Here is a 19690-nt window from a genome sequence, read left to right as displayed (position 1 = left end):
TTAGAAGATGTGTCTTCAGTTCTGAGTTGATTTTACACTTTTTTTTTTTCTTTTTTGGTGGTCATTTATGACCCTAAACGCAGTCTTATTTTCATCCATATACTGTATATTTTATACAGCATTTCCAAAACCAGTGTTTCAAGGTCAGCTCAGGTCAAACCTGAACACAAAAGAAGGTTTAACAAAATAAAAGGTTTTCGGTTTATAATTTCTTGCAGTGTGTGGCTACAGCATACAGAAGCTAACTGCTAACCATCCAAACCTGCTTTGAACCGCACAGGACTACTGAATGAACCTGTTTGTTAACCCTTTAACCTCGCAAGAAGCTCATCAACACTCTGCTCAGTGTTTACTCCTCAAAAGGCGGGAAGTGAGCTGACACTGGCAACTTGTTCGTCTCATCGCAAGACTCATCAGCTGTGAAATTCGCACATGCTGTTCTACTCACTGGGCTTTTCACCACAGGCAAATGGCTTATGAAGACAATAAAAGGCAACATGGAGGGTAAGGTAATGGCTGAGAACAATAACACCAGGAAGCACCGGGCCGAGTTTAGTGGCTGGTGCTGGTCTCAGCGTGTCCGACATGAAGGTGATGGACCGCAAGAGACACAAGACAGCTTGCTGTTCTCTGTTTCATCCCATTTTCATAATCATAAGGCGTCCTAGAGCTACAGCTGTGCCAATATTATGTAGGCCACACTGGGAGAAAACATGATTATATTACAGAAGAAGTGTCCAGGTCTGGGCTCTGCATGGCACCGAATGAGCATCTAAAAGGGAGACTTGAGAATCATGGAAATTGGATTGAATTTAGAAAAACGGACCCAATTCTATTTCCCACCACCATTCCAACAATCCCTTGTCTGAGCTTCACGGATAATAAAAAAGGGAACAACACACACGATTCGCAACGGAACAACACTTTAAAGACTGCATGCAAACAAAATTAAGTTTTGTGGCTTTTAGTCTGTGGTTGTTAGCTTTGGGGCCATCTATATGGTTTTTGTTACTAAACGTTGACTAAATGCATTTTTACGCTGTTAGTCAAACCTGCTAAATTCCGATTGTATGCTCAAATCAAAATCTTCTGTGACTGATTAAAATATTTAAAATTAGTTAATTAAAAAATTTATCTTTTTTTGTTATTTAAAATACTTTAGTCCTGTTTAGTTAAAATATTTTATTTTTTTATTTATATTTTTATTTATATATATATATATATATATATATATATATATATATATATATATATATATATATATATATATATATATATATATATAAAACCTTCCAGGAAAATAGACAGAAAATATTGACAACTCATCCTGCACAGATTTCTGTCCAATCAGATGCGTTCTAGAATGACAATGTCCTGCCCCACAACTGATTAGCAACAAAACAGTATTCATATATTAAAGGGTTAGTTCACCCCAAAATGAAAATTCTGTCATTAATTACTCACCCTCATTTCAAACCCAGAAAACCTTTATTCATCACAAATTAAGATATTTTTCATCTGATCGTAGAGCTGTCAAAACAACTGAAATGATCAGTGGCTCAACTTCGGTTTTGCTGCGTTAGGAGAATACTTTTTGGCAAAAAGAAAACAAAAATAACATAATTTACAGAAGTTACGTCTTCTGCCATTTTAGAGAGTATCGCAACACATGCATACGCTTTCCTCTAGGAGTAAACAACCTCAGATTGCGTTCATGCTCATCTTTTCCCCAAAGCTAAACAAGGCTGATTACGCCAAATATGTTAAAGCGTGCGTATGCGTTGTGATACTCTAACAAAAAAAAAAATTATGTCATTTATTACTCATCCTCATGTTTAAAAACTGTAAGAACTGCATTCATCTTCAAAACTCAAATTATGTTTTTGTTGAAATGGGATAAAGATTGACACGAGAAACTAGAAAAAATCTTTATTTTCGATTTCTTAGTTCACAGATGTATTCTATTAGCTTCATAACATTAGGGTTAAACCACTGATGTCACATTGACTATTTTTAACTATGTCCTTATGGTCTTTCTGGGCCTTGAACGTATTAGTTGTGTTGCTGTCTATGCAGGGTCAGAAAGCTCTAATATTTAATTCCGAAGGAGAACAAAAGTCTTATGGGTTTGGACAACGTGAGAGTGAGTAATTAATGACAAAATTTTCATTTTTGGCTGAACTATCCCTTTAATTAAACTCTCAGTGTCGATATGTGTTGTTGTCTCCACACAGATGACTTCATCAATGAGGTGAAAACAGAGCTTGTCCTTCAAACCAACACAATAGTCTCATTTGCCACACTTGCACATGAATATTTGATCACATATGACCTTGTGATCACGCCTGGCTGTTTATTACTCTTCAGCGGATGCTAAATTCTCTCTGATAAGCTTGTGTCACTGTTTAAATAATGGAATAGTTCAGAAATATGTTGTGTATGCTCATTAATGCTGTTTATTTTCCGGTATTCAATATTTCCATTTCTTCAATTTATGTGAAAACATGCAGTTGGCTCTTTTTATTACAAAGCAACATCTTGGCTTAAACAGGAAAATATTTAAGTAAGGTCATATCATCAGTATTACACAGCCACACTCAACATTATGATAAAAGCGTGTATATTTTTGGACTTATACTGATTATAATTTGGACCGTCAGCTAGGTCGCTATACTTTCTGTTTGTGTGGATATCAACATGCATGTTGCCTAATAGCCCATGTTAGGCGAGCTGCGCTTCTCCCACACAGCTTGAAAACTGGCGTGATTAAATTCAGCAAACAGCAAGGCTGCCAGGTCTTTCTGACTAAACCGACTCAACAGACAATAATTAAATGCTTCTGAAAGTCTTTGATCAAAACATGTTGTGTTTTGTCACAAATATTTCCATGGCTGTGTTCACACAGAAAATCATTCTTTCATCTATCTATCTATCTATCTATCTATCTATCTATCTATCTATCTATCTATCTATCTATCTATCTATCTATCTATCTATCTATCTATCTATCTATCTATCTATCCATTCCTCCTCATTCTATCCATATATTCATGAATGTTCCATTCATCCATCCATCGCTCTATTTGTTATATCATCCATCGCTCTATCATTTATTGTTCTGTCATTCTATACATTAATATATACATAATTCTACTTATCATTCTATTGTTCCATCCATCTATTGTTCTGTTTGTTCCATCCATCCATCCATCCATCCATCCATCATTCTATCATCTATTGTTCTATCAATCAATATATCTATTATTCTGTTTAGCATATTATATTTCTATTTGTTCCATCCATTGTTGTTTGTTCCATCCATCCATCCATCCATCCATCTATCTATCATCCATCCATCCATCAATCGTTCTATCATCTATTGTACTTAGCATTCTATTTGTTCCATCCATCTATTGTTCTGTTTGTTCCATCCATCCATCCATCCATTCATCGTTCTATCATCTATCGTTCTATCATTCAATATATCCATTATGCTACTTAGCATTCTGTTTGCTCCATCATCCATTCGTCCATCCATCCATTCATCCATCCATCCATCCATCAATATTTCTATCATTCTACTTAGCATTCTATTTGTTCCATCCATCTATTGTTCTGTTTGTTCCATCCATCCATCCATTCATAAGGTTTAACACCTTGGCATTTAGACACCGAGACAACTGCATAATCAGTTTGTTTGCACATATGATAATGACCCAGATTGGAATTTGCTGTCACCCAAAAAACAAACAAACAAACAAAAAAAGAGATATGCCCCCCAAAAATCTAATTTGAGCCGCATTGATTTGGCAGTGGTCTAGGGATATCATATCCCTTGTACAAATGTATTAAAAACATGAAACATTGTACATTTTACTAACACACAGAAAAAAAGATAAAATAAGAAACCTCAGTAAGGTTCTGGTGGAAAATGCCCATACTATGTAATGGTAGTCACTGCATGCCGTTCCATTTTGTGCCTGGTTCATAATGCACTCCAAACCATTTTCATCAGAATGCACTATGAGAAACACAATATGATCGAACACACAAACAGAGCCATGGGGATGTGTTTGGCCTTTCCAAAAGACGGCTGCAAGATTTTCAATAGAGTGCTAAATTGGAACTTTAGCAGGTTTTGCAGCCATCAAGACATTGATTTGGCACAGCTGGACTGAGATGGCAGGCCTGCATGCTGGAAGCAGGTGAAACACAAGAACACGTATGTAGAAAAATGGAAATCAATGCAAGGTTTTAATATTGCAGAAGCAGTGCTGCTTTGGTAATTAAAGAAAATGGCAGGCATCACGCTGCCATTAGCGTAAAATGGTCAGAGTCAGTAGTCATACTGAGAATAGTCGAAAAGGTCTATTAGTCTATTAAATCCATGAATCTATAAAACTGTCAGTTATTATTTTCTACAGATTGAGTTCAATACACCCACAACCTGTTTGTACAAAATGGACATTATAATTATTTAGTGAATTGCTGTGATTTAACCATTGCTTTCTGAACATATACTGATGTATTTAGTAAATTATAGAGTTAGATCATTTTGGTAAGATCTCATCTGGGGATAGGATAAGACAGGTAACATATAGTCTCAACCCAAGGCTGTCGGTTCAGAGTGACTGCAGCACATTTCACAACACTGGGGTCACATTGCAGTGACATCACTCCTGACTACATCAGTCCCATGATGATATCAGAAGAATGACATAATGCCTGATAAAACATGACAGTGGGACATCTGCATTGGAAATTCACTGTAAAATAAATGGTTCTCTATAAAGTGATTATATATTTTAATATTTTTATTGTATATATATATATATATATATATATATATATATATATATATATATATATATATATACTATTATATTTTAATTAATATTTTAGATCAGTGTTTTTAGAATAAAATCATCTTCATTTTATTTCAATTTAATATAGTAATTTTCTTTATTTTATTTTTTTCTTGTTTTTATCAGTTTTTGTGTTGGTTTGTTTTTAAATATTACCATTTAGGTTCAATCTGTTTGTGTGTATGTGTGTGTGTGTGTATGTATGTATGTATATTTTATTATATATTTTTTTATTTAAATATATTTTAGAAAATACATAGAATATTTGTATTTAAAATTTATTCGGCCAATGCATGGATATGTAGGTTAAAAAAACTTTCCCTGCACTTATTCATCTACTTTTTAAAGTACATTTTTAAATCATGAAGATGCCTATCAATGTGTTGGGAATCATTTCACATATGCTTGATTCTGCTAAAAGGAATGTTACTTGTTTTATGGCAGCTGGGACTTGGTGTCAGGAACCGTCTGGCTGTTGCGTGCCAAGAAACGAATGATAAACGTTTGAGATTTGGTGATCAGCTGACAGTTTTCTTATTTCCCCTTTGCTCAGAGGGATCCTGGAATCTAATTCCAACATGGCAGCCTCAGAAGCAAAACTACACCCAAGAGTTTGGGGAAATGTCATTTTTAATTAAATCCCAGGTTCTTTAAGATAAGCTGTTAGACTTTAATTTCACCTGGGGCATCAAGCACGGAGCCAAAATACCATTATGTAAGTCTGTCACAGTCAATGATATCTAAGCGCCTGCTACAGCGGTTTTGACTGACTTGTTGAATGTTAATAGCATTATGCATAATCACTTTAATTATGCTAGGTGATTCACTCTAAATGTTGGTTCCTAATATTATTTAATGACAACAACAATGATAACTCAAACTAAATAATAATAATATAATAATTAGTATTGACAAAAATTTGTTTTACATGAAGGTGGACTATAATGTTGTCTCACATGTTATGTAGCCTATACATTATATTGGTTTATAATCCATGACCTGTCCAAATCAGTTATTTCCTCCTCAAAAGAAAATGGAGTTAAATACTTTTTGAAGTCTTGTGTATTTTCTGAGAGGATCTTAATAATCTCACGCGTCTCTTCTACAGTTTCAGACAAGATCTTACAGTTTCACAAATGCTGTTTCAGTATAAAATCAAACTAAATTGTGCAGCTGAATATGACAGCATAATGAAACAATTGTCTCCTCTGTGTGCATTTTATTTTTCATTTTTGAATGAATCAATATGAGTAAGAATAACAAATGCTGAGATCATTAAGTCTCCTCAGATTTGAAAAAGGCTAAGCTCTGAACAACAAAACTTTATTCTAGGATCTGTTACATATATTATTTATGCACAGCTTATTCTAAAAGATGATCTATTTAAAGTTGGTGTGTATGCTTAATATGGTAGATTACCTGTAGCCTATTATTTTATATATTACATGCTTACAGTAAATGGTGATTGAGTTTATAGTAGGTGTGTATCTCATATGTATTATTGTGTGTTTACAGTAGGTGTGTGTGTGTATGTGTTTCCTCGTGTCTCAGTTTCCGCCTCCATTTTGTCAGTGGTGTGTGTGTGTGTGTGTGTGTGTTTGTGTGTCTCTGCTAAAGCCAGTGAGGAGGAATAACACACACACACACTAACTCTTCAGCGGGTTTATTTTTACACAGAGCACCAGAAATGGACGGGTGAGCATCAAAAACGCTCTTCATTTATATGCATATAAAACAATCATTTGAACACGAATTAGAAGAGTTTATGCACACTTACTGGAATGCTAATACTGCTAACACGCTAGCGCTGTAACACTTGAACAACTGTTGTTTCATGATCTTATTGTAACGGGCGTATTGCATTGAATTGTCTAAAATGCCAAGATAGTAAAGCGCAAGAACTCGAATTAGTAAACATAACAAAAATGAGTCCAAAAACAGCAAGCATGCGTTAGCAGGTTAGCTTCACTAGCTGTTGGTTTGCTCACGTTTTGCACAAAAATTAAACAGTAGTTTAATTAAACGAGGCTATTGACTTGATTTGTAATTAATATATTAATGTGCTGTAATTTGATTTAATTCCCAAGTGGATCGCATTCAGGTTGTAATTATACGTTTCTTTTGTTAGCTTCACGTTAGCTTTTATACAACCAGTAACGTAAATGTATAAAATAAAACACCCCTCTGGTTGTAAAAAATATCTAAATGTTGATAGTAAATACAAGTTATGGTTAACCGACTAGCTCTGGTCTGTACTCTAGGTCTGTGTGTTAAAACGAAACCTAGTGAACTTTTTGTTACCTACACAGCATTCTGGACATTAAAGACCCCAAACCCAGTAACCTGGCTACCTACATTTAATTTCTGGACATCATAATGCCAAAATCTAGTAATCTGCCAAACTAGTTGTATTTTATGAACATCTTTATCTCATAACCTAGTGACCTGCATACAGTATTTTCAAATTAATTGTACTAGATATCAAAATATTATATAGCCTTGAAGCATAGTGAGCAGCCTACCTAGACAGCATTTATAGGTGCGTTTCTGGCCTGCTAGAGGAAGAGTGGGATAAAGTGATGAAATACTGAAATGTTCATCAGCTTAATTTGTTGTCATTGAATAATGGAGGGGATTTGAAAAGATTCAGATTAAAGGATTTCTAGCCCTCCCTTTTTTGCATGTAAATTCCTGGTGTGTAATACCTGTCTGATCAAATCTCACTTTGTGTTTTCCACAGCATTGGTGACGTCGCGGTTGGTGTAAAGGTAAACATTGTTTTCAGTATCCTTTGTGCAATATGTAGTCTGGAGGATGGATGGATGGATGGATGAATAGGCGGTTACTAAACTAATCTAGCATTTTACAGCGCAATAGCAACCTGACAAAGGCAGCACAGTACATCATGCATAACTATGAATATGATTGGATATTAGTTTTTTTTTAATAGATGGCTATTGTAGTGGTGAGAACAAGTGGAAACCACAACAGAAATTTGACCCCATAGATACCAGAGCAGTGTGGTTAGTAGTTTCCTCTACCGCTGTTACATGGTAAACTAAGGTTATTTTTTAATAGTTACTCAGATAGGCCTCGATTACAAAATTGGCATGTGAGTCATTGCTATACAAATAATTGCTTTTTAAAGTGTCAGATGCTGTTAAGCTTAAAGCAGATGCATTCATTGGAATGTTTATTTTAAGTCTTTGTACATGAATATTGAACAAGAATTACTGTAATATTTTAAATACGGAAATGTTTAAATATTTGAAATATTTTTTTGTATCGAATACAGCAACCCTTAATATTGCATTTTGAGAATATAATATTGATCATTGAGCAAAGTAAGACGCTGCACCGAAGGCCGAATACCCAACACGTTTTTTCACAATTTTTTCCCATATATTTTGTCAATTTTTTTCAATAAATAAGTTAGGAAAACTATTTTTAAGACCCCCTTCTTAAACCAGGCATGTATTTTTTTTTTTTTAAATGTATCCTTGCTTTGAAAGCATTGTGTGAATGTTATAATAAATGTATTAATATAGCTGTTGCAATTATTTTTATTATCAGTATTATTGTCTTTATTTTTAATCACATTACATCACTTTTGGGCATAATTTTGGTTGCCGAACATTCAGTGCATCCCTAATATTCAGCCAGTCTGATTAAACCCATGAGTCATTAACCTTGAAAATGTTTCCAAAATATGACATTATGTAGCTCATAAATGCAAGTGAACTTTCGCTTATGTGCATTGCTTGCCATCTTTTCTTAAAATTGCCTTCTTTCAATGGCAATGTCTGATTGTAATTAAAAATAAACAGTAATTGTGGCTATTTCAGACCTATACTGCCATTTCAATCTCCAGACATTGGATAATTAGATATCCAAACTTTGCATAGTTGCCATTAACAGCCGGAATGGGATCTACAACCAATATTCACCATTCCCTTTCAGTCATACATTGTTTATATGTTAGTCTTATGATTTAGCCAGTTTTGTCTTTAATTGTTACTGTCCTCTCTGACTTGTAAGCTATAGGGTAGAATATGTCTTCGCCAATTTTACTGTCACCTCATTCAAAAATACAATATATGCGTTTTTAGTATTGCTGTCAGGAACATAATTTGTCTTCATAGGGTTTAGCATTTATTTCCCCACTTTTTTTTTAACATATTTGCGTATTGTGTGGCGTCAAAGGCACACGAAAAAAGACAAAGGAGCCTAGGGTGATGCAAACATAATTTGTTTTTGAATGGACAAAGAATTGCCAAGCCATTTAAGTGCATTATTGGATATTATGTGGCTGGTTCTTTGTCGTTGAAAGAAAAGTGTTGTGCGGAAATGTAGAATTGTCCCTTATATATTAGATACAGGCCTGTTACAGGTCTCCATCTCCGCTTTTCATAAAATTAGACTGGTAGTAATTGAATGGGGGCAGTTTATGTCCAAGATAGTTAGAGAAGAACTTGTTCTTTTCCAGAGATGCCTTCTGAACACAGGCCTTTTAACTCGGTTTGTTTGCCAACAACAGAATTTTCCTCCCCGGAAAACAATGTTAGCTGGTCTTTCTGGGAAAGCAGGTGGAAAAAGAAGCATTTGATCTTATTGCTTTAAAGTCTTGATTTTTTTTTTTCTCCTTTCTGTTCTAATCAGTTTTGATGCTGAGGCTTGTCTGTTAAGACCTTGCCATCTCTTAATGCATTCTTCTGCTTTCGGTCGTTTTGATGCGAAACTTCACCATTCGCTTGATTGTTTGTAGTGTCGATGCCCAGAAGGCAGCGGCGGCGGGTTTATTGGCACCGTAAAAGCGGCGTCCATAAAGAACAATTCGGTGGAATTTTTGGAAGGCACAAACCTGAGATGATCCTATTAGGAAGTTTGGTTTGCGCCGGTTCGGCATTTGCCTGCCGTCCCATCCGTCACTTTTAGCTGCACTTCAAGCGGCAGCCAGATCGCGCCATGGCCCTTCGGGAACGTGGGCACCTCAGGATGAGATGACAGCGTCTGACATCTTAGACTCAACAAGATTAAAGCAACAATCTAGAAAAATAAAGCGGAAAGGCAGAAGCGTGTGGACGTGTGTTTTATGTGCCTTGATTCCTTAAGCTGTCCGCAGAGAGCTGTATTTCATTGTTTGGTTGAGGGGATTGTGAAAGGAGAACATTTTTATTGGAGGGCGGGATTTTATTTTGCTCTTTGTGTGTCTCCTCAGAGAGGATCAGATGAGCTGCTGTCCGGCAGCATGTATAACAGCCCCAGTTCTGGGCTGAGCAGTATAAGCGGTAAGTGTCCCTGACTTCCCTTCCCATTCAAAAATATTTAGTTTTCTCGGCCGTGAAGCGCATTAAAATAATCAAATTATAACAGATGTTTCAGTGTGATATCTGATCTGAGAAGATCCTATCTGGGAATAACCTTACGCTCCCCTGTAGGTGGGCACCCACGCTTAAAAGCATGTGACCGGAATTGCGATTATGTGCGCTCTGCATCTTATTACAGCTTCTCGAACAATAGATTTCAATATCCCATTCAGTAGAGGAAAGACTTTACCCGATTAAGGGAAGCTTTTGTTTCTTGGGTTCTATCTATTAAGGATCCCGATTGGAAATGTAGTGTGAAATGTAATAGAAGAGAAACTTAGACACACTTTCAGTCCTGCCTGAGTAATTAAATCAGCATCTTTTGTCTTTACGATTTAGCATTTTTTCACCAGAAAAGTCTTTTATTCCTTGTGTATAATGTCCTCTTTCTGACTACTATTGGCAGATACGACATCCAACGGCAGCGACAGCAAAAAACTTCGAGTTGAAGACAGGGTCGGCGATGCCCCACCATCCCGCGTTCTTCACATTAGAAAGTTACCCAACGATGTCTCAGAAACGGAGATCATTGCCCTGGGGCTTCCGTTCGGAAAGGTCACCAATATCCTCACACTAAAAGGCAAAAACCAGGTGCGTGGGCAAGCTGAAATGTTTTCAATTTCACTTTTGTCAGTGTTAGTGAGCGTTAAAAGAAGAAGTTTTGAGTTCATCAAGTTCAACTAGCTTCATCACTGAAATCACTTTTGTCTTAGGCATTTCTGGAGCTTAGCACAGAGGAAGCTGCAATGACGATGGTCAATTATTACTCTGCTGTGACGCCTCATGTCCGTAGTGTGCCGGTCTACATACAGTACTCCAATCACAAAGAACTCAAGACCGACAATTCAAACCAGGTAACAGGTTTTGATATTTCAAGGGAAAGCCAATCAGAACGTCATAATCCAACTGTGCTGAACAGATTTTGAACCATTGAAATTTTGCTTTGGGCAACAAGGCACGTCTTTTTTGCTATTTATAGTAGGGCTGTAACAAATAATCAATGAAATAGATTGTTTTCATTACTGATAATAATCACCAACGACAAAAACATTTGATTTTAAACTATTTTTTGACTTATTCTTACAATATTTTTGTCTGTTTTTTTCACAGACGGTCTAATATAATTGTCAGGCACTGTTTTCATAGCATTCAGTTGACAGATTAGTTTGAAGGACATTGGGCAAAACATGGAAGTGTTTTTTGTCGGTAAAATAAAAAATGATTGGTTGATTAATGAAAAAAAATAATCGTCTAACTAATCGATTATCAAAATAATCATTAGTTGCGCCCCTAATTCAAAGTCTGCGAGGCAGCTTGCGCTCATTTTAGATTTACACTACTGTTCAAAAGCTTACTGTCTGTAAGATTTTTTTATAATACAATTACAACAGTAATTATGTGAAATATTGTTAAAAAAATGTATAATATATTTTAAAATGCAGTTTATTTCTGTGATTGCAAGGCTGAGTTTGTCATTATTTCATTCTTCAGTAATCATTGTAATACGCTGATTTGGTGTTCAGGAAACATTTCTTGTTATTTTCAATGTTGAAAACTGCTGCTTAATTTTAATTTATTTATTTTTTGTTTTGGAAAACATTTGAACAAATTTAAAGGTTTCTTGGGTTAATTAGCGAGAAAGTCAATTAACATGTTACTCAGGTGGTTTCTTCCTTTCTAAATGAATTTTTTTTGGCTGGAACGAGCTGCAGTGAGACATTTGCCGTTGTATATGTTAAACACAGTGCTTGTAACTGATCTCCAGTCAGGTGGGACTCTCACATCAGGGTCCAACTCTAGCGATGGTGGCGGTACACCCTCCAGTCCCGTGCTGAGGATAATCATCGATAACATGTTTTACCCCGTCACCCTAGACGTGCTGCAGCAGGTAGGGGACGGCACACTTTGGAGCAGCCTCTTTATATTCGTTAATATTGGTGACAAATTGATGCGCTGTTATTGCTGTGTGTGTTAATTCTGTTTTTTTCCCCTCTGTTGATAGCTCCCCTCAATGCTCTGCTTTCTCTGTCAATAGATCTTCTCAAAGTTTGGCACCGTCATGAAAATCATCACATTCACCAAGAACAATCAGTTTCAGGCCCTGTTGCAGTACAACGATCCAACCAGTGCACAGCAAGCTAAAGTGGTGGGTTTGCTCTCAGCGGAAGTTCATGTGACAAGCACGTTTTTAGTGCCCAGCGAAGACGACATTCTTTCTTTCTGTCTCTCTCGGCTTGTTCTTTTTTTCTATCTTTTACTCTTTTGTTCTAGGCTCTAGATGGTCAGAACATATACAACGCCTGTTGTACCCTTCGCATAGACTACTCAAAACTTGTCAACCTGAATGTAAAATACAATAATGATAAGAGCAGGGACTACACTAGGCCGGAGCTTCCTGCTGGAGATGGGCAGCCTGCTCTGGACCCATCTGTGGTTGCTGCCCTGGGTAAAGATTCGAGTTCCCTGCTCGGTAAGATCCCAGGTACTTGCCTCTTTTTTTTTTCACTATTTGTTTTGGTGTGTCACTCACTGTTTGTTGTCTTCATTTATATGCGACCTCATTGCAAACCTGTATGGAAAGGAAAGACATTTCGTCAGATAGATAATAGACATTTGATAATACAGACAGTGCTAAATTTGCACGAACACTCTCTTAGTAGTCCATTTCAGTGATTATGTTCACGATGGCGTAAGATGCTTAAAAAAAACCCAAGATGTGATTCAGCAACCGGAGACATCTTTTTACCTGTTGAGTACCAAACGAGACAGAATGGTCATTGGTTGTCAGTTCGTTTGTCAGCCAAAACCATCATTTGTTTATAACGTGATTGATTCTGAGCGCCGCTGAATGGGGGACAGTATTTTAATCAGCGTCATTGATTTAACTCCGTCTGTCTGAATGGTGTGAAAATGAAAATAGAAAACTGTGTTTATAAAAGACTGAATATAATTGGAATGTGCTCTTAAGTACTGTAAAATGTCACGTAGGCCCGTGTCTCTGAGTGCCTTGACTGACCTTTTCTCAGAGATCTACTCATAAGGCCTCTTAATTTAAAATGCAATTTGACATTTCCCCTGCCACGTAATCAGGCAGGTATTTTATTGATATTAGGCTTAAAATGATTAGGTTTGAAAACCCCACATGGTCTTAACCTGGTCCCTCTCACATCAGGATGAAGAACCAATATGTTTTACCTGTGTGTAATTCAGCTTTTATTGGCTGTCACATCTAAAACAGACTTGAGAGGATGACTAGGCCACTTGAAGTTTTCTCTACAGCTAATGTTGGCCGATTGGTTGTTTAAATATGCAGCATCACCCTACACAGTTTGCAGTTCTGTTTATGTATGTCCATGCATGTAATGTCATTTTTAACGTAACTTCTGTACTAGAACGCTCATTTCCACCTCTCTCTGTGATTCCAGGTGCTCTGAGCCCTTTGAGCGCTGCTGCCGCTGCCGCTGCCGCAGCTGGAAGAGTTGCTCTGTCTGGACACTCGGGAGCCAGCGGAGTGCTCCTCGTTAGCAATCTAAATGAAGAGGTCAGTATACTATTGCATCCCAGCCTCTCCTTTATATTTACATATTTCTGTTTGTCACGTCATGCCATGTTACATGTTTAGAAAGTGCCACTTCCTTTATAAGATTTAGTCCTATTTGTGTTTGCAGAGTACTGTAGGCCCATTTTGCATGGTCAACACACCCTTGTTGCACAAAAAACCTTTTTATTAAATGCTTTGGTCATATTTAACTTCAAAATATTTAATTCAAATGATGTTTAATTGAATAAAACACCATTTTAAATAAAAGTTTTTTTTAGTTTGGAAAAGTGTTAACTATTTAATTTATATATATATATATATATATATATTTTTTTTTTTTTTTTGTCATGTTATTAAGCTTGAGTTTTAAATGATCAAAATCTAATTTCACATCTTTATTTGGAGTTGAAATATGACCCAGACATTTCTTTGTGAAGTTCAGTGTCTCATATCATTTTTAAACCCAATTGTTTATTATATCAACAACAAGCTCTTGATTGATTGTTGTATCTGAATCCATTAATTCTGGTTTAGCAACTTTCTGGTCATGTACCTTATAACTTCGTCAGAGCGAATCTCTACTCTTTTCGTATAAACCGTCCAACACTCACTCTTTGAAAGCTAATGAAGCGTGGACGTGGCACTACCCCTTCGCTCGTCTGATAAAATCAACAAATGTTCAGTGTTATTTAAACGTCAGTCCTCACGTATTGATGTGGGGTCAATTGTGACTTTGTCTGTTCGCACCATAACTTTAAAAGGTGGTTTCATGTCTACACAAGCATGGCGATCACAAAGAACTGGGTAAAACTCTGTGAATGAAATGCTTGAAACCGTGACGCTTTCAGCTTTTCCTGCATGCCTCTTAAAAACTTCACAACTCTGCCGTTGTTCAGATCATTATTATCATTATCCGATGCTCCTCTTTTATTTTTTTTTAGTATGAATGTATCTTTACCCTGGTACTGGGTAACTACATTTGGCACAATTATTTGCTTATACAATGTAGAAATGCATAAAGCAGCCATTCTCTGACCAAACTCCTGCATTTCCTGTGTACTGACCTGTATTATATTTTTTGTCCCCCTCATTTATATTCTGCATTTGCTTCCCTCTTTTCTCCGTTTTTGATTTTGTCTCTCTTCCATCCTGTCTTTCTCTGTCTCTCTCTTTTTCTTTCTCCCCTCATATCCTGTTGTTTTTATCCCTTCTTTCTCCACGCCTTGACCACACCTCGTTGTTCATGTTTTTTTATTTTTATTTGACTTATTATTATTTTTTTTTTTGCTTGAACAAAACTTCGGACCCCCCAATTAACCGCCCTGAACCATGATCCATGACCACTTCACCATTCTGCGGGAAACCACCCTCCGTTATGGATGATCTGTTCATCTCCGCTCTTCCTCGACTCTTCTCTCTGTCCGCTTGCTCCTCTCTCCTTCTAAAGATGGTTACGCCCCACAGTCTGTTTACCCTCTTCGGTATGTTCTTGTTAGCTCTACCTTTATTTTGTTTCGTTTCTGTTATTATTATTCATGTGCTTTATTTCTCTTAAAGTCAACATGAAATGAAACATTGCTATAAATTTTAGCCTAAAGTTTGTATCGATGTCTAACAACACGTATCCAAATACAAATAGATTTTAGACTTTATTTAGCAGTTATCGTCAGTAAACATCCATCCTAAATGTACATCTTTTTAAGTCGTTTTTTGTGGCTTCCACTAAGTTTATGTATTTTGAAAAAGATAACTATTTGTTAAAAACATAATTTAAAACCAATTATTGGTGTGATCCATTGACTTATTTTTGATGAACTAGTAGTTTAGTAATTGTTGAGGCTGCTTTTCTAAAGTGGTACAAATAATTAATGCAGACTCTTAATGCTAGTTAATGTAAAAAAGGTTACCATATAATGGCACTTTAATTTCCTAATAGCAGCGAACTTTGCATGAATTTTTCGCCTCAAAAGTGGGTGTTGGTTACGGTGTAGCCCTTTAATCAACCGCAAACTCACAATCCTGCTCTCTTCTAGCATAGAACATCCACTTTTTATTAAGCTCCAGCCCTACATATTTTTTTTCCTGTTGAATGTTCTTGGAAGTACATAACATTACGGAAATGAAATGGATTGCGAATGCCATTGCATGTTGACTTTAAACCATTACCATTAATTGGCTTTTAGAGTAAAAGTCTTTTGCTTTTTTTTTTTTTTTTTTTTTGCTTTTGAAGTATTTAATTTGTTTCAGTGCATGTGATCTTTGGTTCAGTTTGCACAGTATTTATGTTCCTTCTTAGTTCTTAATTCATTTTGAATTTGAGGGTGTATATATCCGAGTCTTCTTGTCAGGTTGTGATTAGTTTTCTCCATTTCGATGAACGTTCTGTGAGTCTATCGCTCTATCTTTCCACTCTCCGAGTCTCACTCCTTGCTCTTTCCTCCCTCTCTCGTTTCCTCTCCGGCTGCTGGCTGCTCTGTTCGCAGGGGTTTATGGGGATGTGCAGCGTGTGAAGATTCTTTTTAATAAGAAAGACAGCGCACTGATACAGATGGCCGATATGAACCAGGCTCAGCTTGGTAAGACTGCATGCTGAAACAGCACAGCCGTTATTGTCATGGCTAAGTTTACACACCAGTCATATTCAGTTGAGATGCAAAATACACTTTGGTGTTAGATTGTTTGTTTATTTTAATAAATTAATACTTTTATTAACAAGAATGCATGAAATAGATTATATATGCCTTTACTGGGTTTTTTTGTGTTAGAAAAAGTTCAGTTCTATTTAAAATCTTTTGCATTTTCTATCAAATTATCTCCTTGGAAATAAACTGTTTTAAACATTAATTATAAGAATTCTGTGCACCACATCAGCACATTAAAAATGGTTTATGAATGAGCATTCAGCTTTTCCATCATAAGAATAAATTACATTTTAAAACCAGGGATGTCAAAAGATTAATTGCATCTAAAATAAGCTTTTGTTTGCATGATATATGTGTAGCATGTATATTATGTATATATAAATACACATGCATGTATATATTTTAAGAAAAAAATATTATGTTAAATATATTTTATGAATAAATATATGAATAAAAATATTTACATGTAAATAATAGTGTGAATAAGTGTTAATAAATATATATATATACCTACCTGATGAATATACACAAAACACATCTATCTTGCAAAATGTAATCTTCATTATTAAATATTTCTATATATTTTGGCCAGTGGTTTGTGCCCAGTGATGAGTATTGATGTCTAACAACACGCTTACAAATAAAAATGTTTAATGATTTTTTTTTATTTTTTTTTAAGTAAACATCCAACCTAACCCTTTTTGCAGCGTCCATTGTGTTCATTATATGCATTTTCATCTGTAATAAACTTTTTTGGATGCAATTAATCACTATTAATCAACACTATTTAAAATACTTTAAAACAATACATTACAGTATTACTGTTTTTACTTAAAAGTGCAGCCTTTATAAGCACGAAAGAGTACTATTTTCTCACTGCCTCATTTCTCTTTTGTTTGGATGTGCCTCAGCGATGAGCCATCTAAACGGTCAGAAGATGTATTCAAAGATCATTCGCGTTACGATGTCGAAGCACCAAACCGTTCAGTTGCCAAGGGACGGTTTAGACGACCAGGGTCTCACGAAAGACTTCACAAACTCACCGCTGCATCGTTTCAAAAAGCCCGGATCCAAGAACTTCCAGAACATTTTCCCTCCTTCTGCCACGCTGCATCTGTCAAACATCCCGTGAGTAAAAAGCTCAGCACTTGTCAATCTTTGTGTCAGTCGTCGGGGAGCTAAGTCATTTTTCTGTCATGTTTTGAAGGCAAGACATTACCGAAGAAGACCTCAGAGTCCTGTTCTCCAACTCCGGTGGCACTGTGAAAGCTTTCAAGTTTTTCCAGTAAGTCCGTCCCCCGTTCGCATCCCCATCAAATGATGCTTTTGCCTTTTCTTTCATTTTGCGTGACCGCTTTTGCCGGGCCTTTTTCTCCGCAGAGATCATAAAATGGCTCTGATTCAGATGACTACCATCGAGGAAGCTATTCAATGCCTCATCGACCTCCACAATTACAACATGGGTAATAACCACCACCTGAAGGTCTCCTTCTCCAAATCAACCATCTAAAGCGACCCCGAGAGGTCTCGCTCCCAACTGCTTTTCTAGCGTTACCTGTTGACTGTTTAAATACACTGGGGACCACGATTTTGAGAATTTCTTTTCCCAAGTTTCATTCCACCAGAAGTTGTTGAAAGAAGGAAATGTTGTGACTCTTTTCAAGGACATTTTTTATCCCGTTTCCCTCTTGTCGGCGCTCTGACACATAACCTCTTCAGTGGCGAAAGGTGTTGTGGTGTTAAGTCTGAACCTCTTATAATAAACAGAAAAGAATGTGCCTTACAAAACTTACAGAAATCTTTTCATACTTCGTATGCTCAAACCCAGGCAGTCATCCGAGGGTGAGATTAAGTTTTGTTAAAACAATTTTTTTTTTCCCCCTTTGGTGTCTGATGTGTATAACGTGTAAAAGCCTCTTAGACATTTTCCAGTTTGTTTGTTCAGTTCTTAATGTCTGTGACATTTTGATTTAAGAATTGTAAATAAAACTGTGATTCTGGAGTGATCGTTACTATGAGATGTTAGGCCCATTCTTAGCCCACCAATTCTGCAAAACCTTATGTTGTTTGAAAGAAAACAAGAGAATGAAACCTTATTTTCTCATTTTACACCGTTTTTTTCTTCCCCCTAGCTTTTCTTTCATCTATGTGCATTGTCTTTATCCTAAGTGGAAGGTTATTATGACATACTTTTCTCTGCATGTACCAAATGGTGCATCTTTATTCCTAGTGTTGCATGGATTGGAAATCACTTCTTTGTGTGATATTTTTTTTTTCCTGAAAGACGACTACAGTAGAAGGGACCAAAGTTTATGTGCCTGAAGTCTTAATTTCCTCCAAGATTGAGCATTTTAGTTCACTTTTTAGAACAAAAGAGACATGGACGGGCTTATGGGAAGAGCTGAAAAATAAATAATATTGATTGGCAAACCACACTATGATTTATTCGAGGGGCAAAGGATTGTTTTGTTCTATTGTTTTTTTTTTTTATTTTATTTTTTTACCCTGCAGGAATGTAAGATTCGGCATAGTTTTGGATGTGGCACAATTAAAAGACTTTTTCTAACAAAAGTGGTAAGATTTGACTTGGTTGTGTTTTGATTTCTCTTTCCTGTTTTCTGCTTTTATCTGTAGCATGCTCAATAAACACTTACGTATTTCTGTTTTTTGCTTTCCCTCTCTTTCTCTTCACACCTGTTTGTTCCCTCTTTTAAACGGTTCTGACGTTTTTTTTTTTTTTCAGAGTGGGAAAAAAACTTCGTTTGAAGTGATGATCATTTTGGCAAAACCGATTTGGCCAAAACTTGTTTGGCAAGAAAAGTGTTAAGAATACCATTTCCCACTCTGTAAATCCTTTCGCTTGTGACCCATCCATCCTTCCCGGATATGAAATTGCTTTGCCTTTTAGTTGACACTTAATTCTGTATCACGTTCACGTGCTTCAGCCCTTCCTCTCCTAAAAACGTTGATCATAGCAGTGGATTTCTCAGCATTTTTTTTTTTCTTTTAAATCAGTCTAAATGGGCTAAATTCTGCATGCACTTTAAAACGGTTACTTTCATTTATTTCCGAATGTTCGGTGATCTCTTTTTCAAATATGCTCTGACTATCCGCCGTCACTGTTGTTTTTATAATTTAGTACTATTTTGTGTTTGACCTGGCATTGCCTGTCTTTAAAAGAATTTGTGAAGAATATTTTTCAGTTGTCGTTTAAAGCATTAAAACGTGCATGAAATCTAAACCACGTAGGTGATTTCAGATCAGATTTACAGTCAT

General features: G+C 36.2%; 1 protein-coding gene across 2 annotated transcripts; it reads left to right on the top strand.

The window, feature by feature from the left end:
• Positions 1-6427: 6427 nt before the first annotated feature.
• ptbp2a (polypyrimidine tract binding protein 2a) lies at positions 6428-19079 on the top strand. Of its 2 annotated transcripts, none has more exons than XM_043226810.1 (14): positions 6428-6560; positions 7606-7633; positions 10084-10153; positions 10638-10822; positions 10945-11085; positions 11997-12119; positions 12267-12377; positions 12503-12701; positions 13657-13772; positions 15220-15253; positions 16256-16348; positions 17326-17542; positions 17622-17699; positions 17795-19079. In XM_043226810.1, the coding sequence occupies exons 1-14, from the start codon at positions 6553-6555 to the stop codon at positions 17922-17924; spliced, it is 1533 nt and encodes a 510-aa protein (XP_043082745.1). In that variant the 5' UTR covers positions 6428-6552; the 3' UTR covers positions 17925-19079. The 2 variants fall into 2 exon arrangements, with proteins under 2 accessions (XP_043082745.1, XP_043082744.1); XM_043226809.1 differs by having other exon boundaries at positions 12503-12713.
• The last annotated feature ends 611 nt before the right edge of the window (positions 19080-19690 follow it).

Source organism: Puntigrus tetrazona, chromosome 24, assembly GCF_018831695.1.
Source record: "Puntigrus tetrazona isolate hp1 chromosome 24, ASM1883169v1, whole genome shotgun sequence".
NCBI classification, from domain to species: Eukaryota; Metazoa; Chordata; class Actinopteri; order Cypriniformes; family Cyprinidae; genus Puntigrus; species Puntigrus tetrazona.
The sequence above is the reverse complement of the archived record's forward strand: the minus strand, read 5'-3'. Positions and strand labels throughout refer to the sequence as shown.